This window comes from Trachymyrmex cornetzi, unplaced genomic scaffold (genome assembly GCF_001594075.2).
Source record: "Trachymyrmex cornetzi isolate Tcor2-1 unplaced genomic scaffold, Tcor1.1 scaffold47, whole genome shotgun sequence".
Lineage (NCBI taxonomy): Eukaryota > Metazoa > Arthropoda > Insecta > Hymenoptera > Formicidae > Trachymyrmex > Trachymyrmex cornetzi.
Genome location: NW_017299509.1, coordinates 2,460,665 through 2,471,328, shown reverse-complemented (window position 1 = coordinate 2,471,328; position 10,664 = coordinate 2,460,665). Strand labels below are relative to the sequence as shown.

At 32.2% G+C, this 10,664-nt stretch overlaps 2 protein-coding genes across 5 annotated transcripts in view; one reads left to right on the top strand and one right to left on the bottom strand.

Annotated features, from left to right (window-relative positions):
- Positions 1-2,152, bottom strand: part of Fer3HCH (Ferritin 3 heavy chain homolog) — a 4,396-nt gene extending 2,244 nt beyond the window's left edge. The window contains exons 1-2 of the mRNA XM_018513469.1: positions 2,054-2,152; positions 51-275 (exon numbers count right to left, since the gene is read on the bottom strand). Coding sequence (XP_018368971.1) covers positions 51-275; positions 2,054-2,152 — 324 coding nt within the window. The remainder of the gene's footprint in view (positions 1-50; positions 276-2,053) is intronic.
- A 1,168-nt stretch (positions 2,153-3,320) lies between these two features.
- LOC108765140 (tetratricopeptide repeat protein 17) lies at positions 3,321-10,453 on the top strand. 4 transcript variants are annotated; one of them, XM_018513719.1, is made up of 17 exons: positions 3,321-3,421; positions 4,242-4,398; positions 4,577-4,833; positions 5,332-5,443; positions 5,507-5,733; positions 5,846-6,133; positions 6,204-6,541; positions 6,617-6,830; positions 6,913-7,156; positions 7,248-7,472; positions 7,619-7,799; positions 8,259-8,420; positions 8,829-8,989; positions 9,136-9,293; positions 9,524-9,749; positions 9,835-10,098; positions 10,189-10,453. In XM_018513719.1, the coding sequence occupies exons 2-17, from the start codon at positions 4,261-4,263 to the stop codon at positions 10,342-10,344; spliced, it is 3,351 nt and encodes a 1,116-aa protein (XP_018369221.1). In that variant the 5' UTR covers positions 3,321-3,421; positions 4,242-4,260; the 3' UTR covers positions 10,345-10,453. The 4 variants fall into 4 exon arrangements, with proteins under 4 accessions (XP_018369221.1, XP_018369223.1, XP_018369224.1 ...); XM_018513720.1 differs by lacking the exon at positions 3,321-3,421 and adding an exon at positions 4,091-4,129; XM_018513721.1 differs by lacking the exon at positions 3,321-3,421 and having other exon boundaries at positions 4,069-4,398; positions 7,619-7,787.
- Positions 10,454-10,664: the final 211 nt, after the last annotated feature.

Below are 10,664 nucleotides of genomic sequence, written 5' to 3'. Positions count from 1 at the left end.
GAGAGAGAGAGAGAGAGAGAGAGAGAGAGAGAGAGAGAGAGAGTACACACCTGATTTACTCTCTTCTCTAGCTGCAAAGCCTCCATCATAGCGTCTTTCGCGCTGTTCCAGTTTCTCCTGGACGGCGCCTGGATGTCCGTCAGCACGATGTCGCCACCTCGTTTGTTTTGATAAGTCAGAAATTTCATAGCATGTTCGCGTTCCTCGTCCGACGCCTTCTTGAAGTACTTATACAGACCCGGTAATGCGACATCGCTTCTGTCAAAGTAGTACGCCTGCAACGAAACGCATGCGGAAGGATGCAGCGTGCAGGATGTGGGACATTAAGATAAATTCCGACAAGGAATCGCCTACAATTAGTAGATTTAGACCAGATATCTGTTCTTTTCAGCAGAATTTCTTGTACTATTCATTTCTTCTTTTTCTCTTTATGTTAGAGAGAAAAGGAAAAAAAATGTGAACGGTGCAAGAAGTTCAGTTGAAAAAAGTAAATTACTGATCTGCAAAGACATGCAGTAACTCTGGTGAAAAAATTTCTCGAAATATCTCATAACATTTAAAAAAATTTGTTACATTTTTAGTTAATAAGATTTCTGAAAAAATATTGAATTTTTCCAAATATTCGAAATTTCTTTTAAAAATTATAGAATAAAGAATCTTAGAATATTGCAAAATTCATATATTATTATATATTTAAAAAATCTAAAAAAGAAATGTGGACTTTTCCAGAATTTCCGAAAAGTGTTCTAATTTGTACTTAAAAAATTGAAAAATTATATAGAAATTCTAAAAAATTAAAAAATTTATATAAATATTTAAAAAAATTATGTGAAGAATTTCAAGAAAAATTTTTACTAGAAAAATCTTTTAACTTTTTGCTCTGAATTCTTTACAGTTGTGATGGCCAGAGCTTTAAAGTTATATGAAATCGTAACATTATATGGCGCGGCCAAAATCACTACAAATATTTTGAAACGTTTGATTGACCAATGAGAAGAAAGAATTTTACGAATTTATCAATCGAAGAATGCTTCATAGCATTTGTAGTATTACGATAACCGTATCAACAATAAGCAAGAAATGACAAGTTGAAGTTTCTTGCACGCCGTCTGTAAATAAAGAAAAAATTTGAATAAGACAAAATAATGAACCTCCTCTGACAATGGGTAAATAATCGTGAAAAGCACGTGAGGTGAAAATACGCATACTATAAGCTTTTAAGCCTATTTTTCACTTCATGTGCCATTTATGATTATTTATTGACTGTCAGAGAGATAAGGATAATTTCGGTCCATTTTTACAAATCTTTTAAAGCGATTTCATTATTTTGTATTATTTCTCTTTATTCATATAAATTCTCTTTATTTATATATACAAATGGCATATACAAAAAAACTTCAAAAGGTGCTAAAGGTTTACTGTAGATCGGGTTTTACGATCAATATTCGTCGATTTATTTAATTCGGTACCGCAAATAACCAGCTTGGTATACAAACGCGTTCATTCGATCAACTGCAGTGGAGAACTTTTGTCACGCGAACTTTGGTAGACAATATGAAAACTGCACGTAGTTGTACCAAGAATTTATTATATTTACTTGTTAATATATGTAGTATCAGATTAGAAAGGGAGATAGCAAGAGTTAGCGAAAGGCGCAATGGAACTTGAATACAATGTAACGACTACTGTATTCAATAAATAAAAGAGGTAACTATACAAAAAGGTATTTCCCTCGCAACGTCTCTAATTCAATGGATGTAACTATTATTTATACTTAATATCCAGAGTGAGACATGAAAGATTTAAGCTGGTAGCATCGAGAGAGGCGCACGTGTACGACATATAGAAGTAGAGGTCTATTAGGTCAATATCAGGTTGCATCGGATCGCATTATACCGACGCGACGCGCGACGAGGGAAAACGCTCAGGTGTACATTATTGTACGCGCGGGGGTGTTTCGATCGCGCGGCCGAGGGCGAACTGCGAAGGGGTGACTGAAAGCTGGGAATGCTGCAGGACTAAGCCTGATGATCAATACACAAGGCCGACTGACCATGGACAGATAGACATAACTGGCGTATAGCTCCAAATTGATTTGCTTGTTGAGCGCGTCCTCGCACTCCTCGTGGAAGTTTTGTCGCACCAGACTCATGGCTACAAGGAGACAAGGGTGGTTATCACCGCGCCGCCCGTTTTGAAGAGAACTCGCACTGCGCGTTCGCGATCTCGACCCTGACTATCCACCGACTACTCGCGGATCCCGATTCGCGTTCCGTTTTCCGTTCACGCTACGAAGACGATGGCTGGATAGGGACGGTGCCGCGGAGTCTCGAGGACTTTCATAACATTCCGCAATTGGCGGAACAGTCGGAGCCGAGAGTGCGAGCCGCGGCTGCACGCAGGCGCGGACCACCTCGGCCGCGGCGTATAGCAGATACACCTCGATGAAGAAAATTTAAGAGACTGATCCCTGCCAAGGCCGTCAAGGCCAGGGAAAAGCAAAAGCGCGATTGAACATTTCGCAAGAGATTCGCGCTACTACTATACGTAGTATAGTTAAATGTCGCGACTGTTTGTAAGTGAAGAAGAAAATGATGCAAATGCGTGAACTTTTGTCGAACGATCGAAGTTAGTGCGACGCAAATGCGCGCATTATTAGTCATACCGTTTGGAAGATAAAACTGAAATTATTATACTTTGCGACATTTGTAATAATAACGATTGCAGATGTTCTTACGAGTTGTCTATGTAACTGCACGATAATAAGCGAGTTTATTGCGATTGTTAGAAGTGTAATCGTAAAAATGTTCTTTGTAAAAAACACTCTTTCCACGCGTTATTATACATAAAAAAGAATTTTTTGTTTATCTATAACCTATTGAGACTTTTAATTTAATTTGAGAGCTAAAAATATTTTCTATTCATACGAAAATATAATAATCTATCAATTTCATTTTGACTGAATTTGAAATGAAGAAAAATAAGCGAACTTCTAATAATAATAGAATCTATCAAGTGTATAGGAAGTTTGAACATGTGATACAAATTAATTTAGCTAAAGAATTCATATCAATTCTTACATAACTTTTTTATATCTAATTAACTATATATAGCCGTGTTCTGATATATGTATAACTATAAATTTTCAGTAGTGGCAGCATATATCAGAACAGTTAATTAGATATAAAAAAATATTGCATGCAGAAATTAATATGAACCCTTTGGCTAAACTGATTTATCACATGTTCAAATTTTTAGGAATTTACTCATTTTTTCCATATATTTTTTCGTATATTTACTATAGCTCTAATCTAACATCATTATTTCAAGCACAAAAGGATGTAAAAGAGTGCCTTCCTGAACATCGATCGCAATTAGTGATATGAGATGTTATTATAACAGAGATCAACAATTTTACATGGTAATAATTGAAAAATTTTGTACATTTTAATTTAATGCACGGAGTATATATATAAAATAAAAAAATTAAATTTAATCGAAAAATAATTTAATCGATTGATTGTACATTATTTATAAATAATGTATTTATGTAAATATATTATGTTAAATATATAATAGAATACAGTAATGTATATAAAACACAAATACAAAAAATAACATTAAAAAATATTAGTTTAAAATTGCATTTTTTAGAATTATTGTAATCTCTGCAATGAATATTATTATTTTATACTAAATTATTAATAGCTTTTTTGTAAAAATATGTAATGTTCTTTACTGCCTTTTTTTAATATGAGGAAAAATTAATTCAACTGTATTTATTATTACAAAGTTTTTTTCTATCCTTTCTATATTTTCCACATGTTCTGCACTTTCTGCACTTTACACACCTTTAGCAATTAACAGTATTTTTAAAAATATTTTGATTGTTAAGAAACAAATTTTTTTGTTTCTCATGGTAATTGAATTTGACCATATATGTATGTACATACATACAATATACAAATTTCATGTTTAATTTTTTATCACATATGACGGTCGTATCATCAGTGACTAACAACTCGACTCGATATCACTCAACATTGAAATGACGGCCGTTGTCGTTGACAGTCACTGATCCGCGTCGTATCGTGTTTCGAATCATTTCGAATCGATCTGAATCATTCCGGTGGGAAATTTCGCGACGCAGTAGCTGTTTTTGCTCGTTCCTTGCGAAACTTGTGTGCAGAAACACGCACGTTTTCGCAGCAATGGTCTACGTTGTTAAGTTTTCCTCGCAGACTCGGTGAAGCTTGTGGCATGTCGTATGGGGTTATACCGCGGAAAATGATTCGGAGCAACGTGTCCTGCAGGATCATCACGGTGCTTGCGGTGATACTCGAAATCTCGGCCACCAAACATTGGTATGTCACGGAAAATGGGAGAATTCAACCGCAAGTGAGTATCTTTCTTTTCTTATAATTCAATGAAAACGCGAAAACCTGGCATCGATTTTGTTCATTGGAATCATCACGTACAAATGTAAACATCACATTATCTCATAATGATCTAGCAATTTTATCGACAGATGTGATTATTTGGTATTTAAGTTTTATGTTCTTTTTCACGTTTCCAGCATGACAGTGTCTTTGATATGCGTCGACCGTATGATCTTTTGGGATTTTTGGAGCAAGAAAAATGCAGGGAAACAGCTGATGCCATATACAAGAAAATATCAAGGAAGGAAGTATCCATTGACAATCAGTTTGTTGGTTTAAGCATGGCTGATGCAGAAAATTCAAATTCAGACTGTTTCTCATGGGACAAATCATTGGCTGACGTCGACGTGCACGCTAGTATAATAATCGATTATAGACTTAAAGATGGCATAGAGTAAGTTATTATTAGTCATAAGTTTGAGAAAATATGACTACGTTTAGCAAACACAACAGTGGGGTAAGCCCTTGCTGCTATTGATATATTTTTCTGACATATTTGTCATAAATCTGAAGATCTGCAATCAGATAATAATTACTCAGTGCTTATTTAATTATTATATTTTTTTAATTACTACACTGAAAAAATGTACTAAATTTTAACAAATATTTATTTGAATAGTGCCAACTAAACATTCACTTACTGTAATTAAATATTTACTTAATAAAAAAATTTAAACAAATGATTTATTAAAATTTGTTGGTATGTTCAGAAAACACAACAGTTGAGTGAAGGCTCAGTAATTGTTATCTGTAATTCAAATAGAAATCTAAAAAAAATATATATATAATATCAGTAGCAAAACAAGTTCTCATTCATTCATTGTGTTTTCTGAAAGTAACCTATGTACTTATTTGTTGAACATGGAAGGATGATGCAATACTTTTGTTACAGCCAAACTGATTATATGTTATATAATGTGGTGGCTAATAGTAAACCAACAGTTCCTGATTGTCAGAAAACATTTCCGTTAGACTTTAGTATATACACATTTGAACATCTTAAAGTAGGTAGAATATTCTTTATACAGAAGCCACAACATGTTTGTAACATCATTTTTGTTTATTAGGCAATGCAGAACCGAAAAAATCTTACGCAACATGAAGAACTCAGTTTAATGAAGTATTTACCGTTGAATACTGATCTTAATCAATTTGGTCATCGGCTTGCCTACAGCTTATCTCGCAATAATACCTCTTGGATATATTTGAATCTAGCATCGATTTATTGGCGGATTAGGGGAGATGCTTACAATGCTTTAGAGTGCAGTCGTAGAGCGATTGTATGTGCTTCAAGGTAATATAATACGAAATTCGTTTATATTGTTATAGATACTAGAGAAAAGTATCGCTAGAAGACGACGTGTAGTTTTACTGATTTCGTAACGAAAGCATTGTACGTAATTAAGGCAATATCGTGATATTCCTCTTCTGACTACTGCCGGCATTTTACACGCTGCAAGATATTCTGGTGAAGCCGCGATTATTTTACATGCGGCGATAGATTATAATCCAACAGAAAGTTATCATCATCTGGCGCTGGGCCACATTTACGTGTCCCTTGGCGACTTCGATCGATCTGCAGCATGTTATGATAATTGTTTGAAATTGGCACCTGACACGCTAGAAGCCAAACAGATGAAATATGCCATATTCTGTCATCGTTTTTTGGAAACGTCTTTGTTATTATTTGATCAGTAAGTTGACATCGTTATTCCCAGTTTAAGAACAGTACTGATGAAATGTTTATAATTATAATTATTACAGACGCTTGCGGAATGTGTTGTCAGAAATACATGCATATCACGACTGGAAGAAAGAGTGGTTTGAACTCTATAAGCATATGCTCTGGGAGCAAAATATTAAATCTGCTACCAGAGAAATTAAGCTCGCTTTTGCGCGAGAGCAAAATCTACATTTACTTACGATAAATCCGGTTGAAAGGTCAATTCATTATATTGATAATAATATTATATTATCTTACATGGATTTGGGAGATAGGAAAAAAATAGCTGAAAACATGTTACAGAATGTTCATGTTAGTCTTCACCTATTGAAAAATTTACAAAAACAAGTAAAGGAGCGCAGCAATCGTATTACAAAAGGTACTTTTGTGACTTTTACAACAGGTGTAAATTGAATGAATCAAGTAGAGCAAAATCTATTTAACAATTTTTCAGACATAATTACGGAACTAAATGTGGAATACAATAATTTATTTGCGTCGCCAACAAAGAGTCCAAAATATCATAATGTAGAAATTAAGAAAGGAAATGAAGATTTTGAAGTTGACTATTGGCCAAAGATATCTGACTGTGATAGTTCTATGCTAATGTTTGGAGATGGAAAACAATACTTACCTATTTATTTATCGCCTGAAAATAAAGGTTACGCGTAAGTACTTAAAATTTTGTACGCTATATTATATCATAACACATTTTAATTCTAATATATTTTTTCTAAATATTATTATTAGAACACATTTGTTCGTAAATGAATTAATTGACATAGAACCATGGAAAAAGCATCCATTACCATGGCATCCACCGATATGTCAATCACCTATATCGTTTAATGAAAGATATATTACGCATATGTTGCTGGATGCAACTGTGCAGCAGCATTCTCCAGACATTTCTCTGAAACCATTTCTACATAGTTTGGTTCACACTGCGGATTTGGCAGAAATTGGTCAAAGAATTTTGACGGCAACTGAAGCGGTATAATTTATAATTTACTATTATTTTGAAATTATTATTATGCATGAAATAATTATAACATTCTGACAAAAAATTAACTATTTAAAAACAGAAAGTAGCAGCTCCGTGGGTATTGTCTATGCTTGCATCTTTACATTGGAGAATAGTAGGAAAACCTCGTTTAGCTTTGGATTGTCTCCAATTAGCATTGGGAAATGTTCCTAAAGAATTTAAAGATATACCTTTAGTTAGTATAGCTTCGATATACCATAAAGTAGGTTTAATTGACGATGCTTTAAGACTTACGGACAAAGCTTTACAAATTAATGCTGTGGAGGTATGCATGAAAATGTAATTTAATACTATATTATAAAAGGAGCTGTATTTTTATAAAAAATATTTTTACGATATTAAAAAAAACTACTTTTTGCATTATCTAGATAAAGGAAAGTCATATATTTTGTCATATAATTTATATTTCAGCCAATGACTAATTTTTTGTTTGGTATATTATTGAACATAAAAGGAAATTACACAGGAGCTATACATTATTTGAAACAAGCGTTAAGGGTAGATTCACATTTATATGATGGTAGGGCATTAATGTTATTGAAAACATTAGCCTGTCGTGAAAAATTTAATGTTATCACAGGTAATTGTCGAGGTACGTAGATGTGTATTTCGATATTGTGGATACTGTTTGATACAATATTTTGTATTTGTATATTTTCACGTTATTTTTCGTTTAGTTTGTATTATCTAATCTAATTTGTTTATACTTCTATGAAAAGTGTATAATTTGTTTTTATTTTAAACGATGAGAATTACAGAATAAATAATAATAAGTTAAAAATAAAATGAGAAAAGTAAAAAGAGGAAAGACAAAAATTCTAGATTAATATATTTTCTTATTTCTTTAACTTTGTTTCTTTTTTCATTTTGTAACATTTTCCAATCTTTGATTTTTTTTTGCGATTATTATGTTTTATTATTTGTAATTAAATTTGCATAGAATTTATTGTGTTTTTTCAGTTGATTAATTTTGTTCACTATTGATGGTACTGTGTTCTAAAAAAACACAGATTATTGTGATGAATAATGACAAACATTGTCATAATCACAGGCTGTGAAGAACAAAGAACTAATTTACATAAACATTCTACGAACCTGCCTTCTGTATTACTAACTAAATATAATTTGCAAGCAAGTGATACATTTTTGCGTAAACGACAAGTCAAGAATTGTAAACATATTAAGTACGTTTCAACAAAGACAGAAGAAACAGGTGCGTATTTTTCGCACATATTTATCTTAAAAATAGATTTTGTTAGATTGTGGTATGTACTTTTTATTTCACGTAATTTTGATCTTACATTTGTTTTATTTTTGCTTAAAGTAAGCATAACATAATTTTAGTTTACAATTATGCGTCTTATATGTTAACATAATCTTATCTTTTTATTTGTTGTTTTTTCCTTATGTAATAATAAAGATTTTTGTTGCTTATTTATGCCTTTTTTATTATTTTACCTGCTTTGGATGTTATGTAATTTTATTTTATTTTATTTTATTTTTTTTTTATATGATGTACTGCAATTCAGATTTAATACTTTCTTTGATAGTATTTTCTTTCAAAATAGAAATATAAATCTATTATTATATTCTAGTTAATAGTAGAAAACTGTTATTATAGGCATGAATTGTTGGAGTAATCACAAAATCGGATTATTGGACGTGTCATACTACAGTAAGAAAGAACATGTACGTCAAGGTCTTATACATTCATTATTACTTCCTAATAGTGCGACTAAACTACATGATCCACATGTGCATATGACCAGAATTTCAGATAATGTAAGCAAATAATTTCAGTGATCTCGCACAATAAAATCACAGACCGTATTATGTATAAAGATAAAATTATTTTCATTTTATTTGTACATATTAATTTAATTCACAAATCTTTGATGGTTTACACATAAATAATTTTTATATCGAAGGACATGCTACGTACATATACTGATTCATCATTTGATAAAATTCCTGACAATCAAAAAGAGTCATATTATCCAAGTAAGGATGAATGCGACGAGCTCAAATATGAAGACTGGGCTGCTTCTCTATTTGTATTTCATAAATTTATACGACGAAATGTGACGTATGTAATCAGTTACTATGCTAATTATGTAAAATATATTCATATAACAAAAGTTTGCGGCAACTTTGCTGCAACGTTACAATGTTACTACAATATTACTGAAATGTTGTAATGTTGCTGCAACATTGCTGGAATGATCTGTGTTACATAAGTACTCTCTCTCTCTCTCTCTCTCTCTCTCTTATATATATATATATCATATACAAATTGTTTATACATTAATCTTTCAGCATCGAAGATGAGATCGAATCATTGGATGATGATATTCCGAATTTACAGCCAATATGTAATAAGAGTAACTCTGAAATGAATCGCGTAATTGAAGTGGTGCAATTCTCGCAGTTACTACAATACAAAGCTGAACTTGATATGGCTGAGTGGCTGATGATGATGACTGGAACGCAGAACGACACTTTGCAAGGACTCGGGACCAAAATCGCATTTGCTTTGCAAAAAGTGATTATCCAATTTTATAATTATATATTCAGTGTTATATATTCAGTATGCATATAATGTATTAATACCTACTGTTTCAAATTAGCATTATGCTTCTTGGACCTTGGCGATAGCCGCATCATTTTATTGGCGTGTGGCAGGCGACAGTCGCAAAGCGCTGGATTGTATGTGGCAAAGCCTAGAGAATACTCCGAAGGATATGCAAGACATACTTCTCGTAAATCTAGCGTCTTTACTTAGTTCGCAGAATTATTTCCACGAGGCCCTCGAAATCGCTCAGATAGCACTCTCAATTGGTCCGGATTTCATAATTAATCATTATGTTGTTGCTAATCTTCATGCTGCTTTGGTAAATTAATTATTTCACAATTACAATACTACATATAAGTTATATTATATAATGAAGCAAATATTTAACTGACGTACATTTTTTTTATAGGGTGACTTCGAGACTGCTGCAAGTTTTTACAGATCTTCACTTGATCTCGATCCAAATTTCGAACCGGCTATTACGAGGTTGCGAGTGATACTATGTTTCTTGTTATTTGATGATAAAAAATTCGCAATGAGTGAGATACTGCGGAATATTTTGTAAAACTACCTTTTGCAAATCGTTAATGCGAAGTAATTTGACTAAAGTGCCTTTTTACATTGTTAATACGAAAAATGAGAAGGAATGTACGTTACAGTATTAAATATGAAATGAAAAGCAATTAATAGGATATATTATTATATGTATTGCAATTGTATAATTTGAAAATGAAAAAAAAAATAGTTGAGTGTGTGGTGACACAAATACTTGTTAAATTATTACAGAATTTTATAATCGAATAAGATATATTTTCACATTGAACTTCTAAGTTTAGTATCGGTTTTTCAAAATATTTGAACCGATAAGAAAAATGAGCACATTGT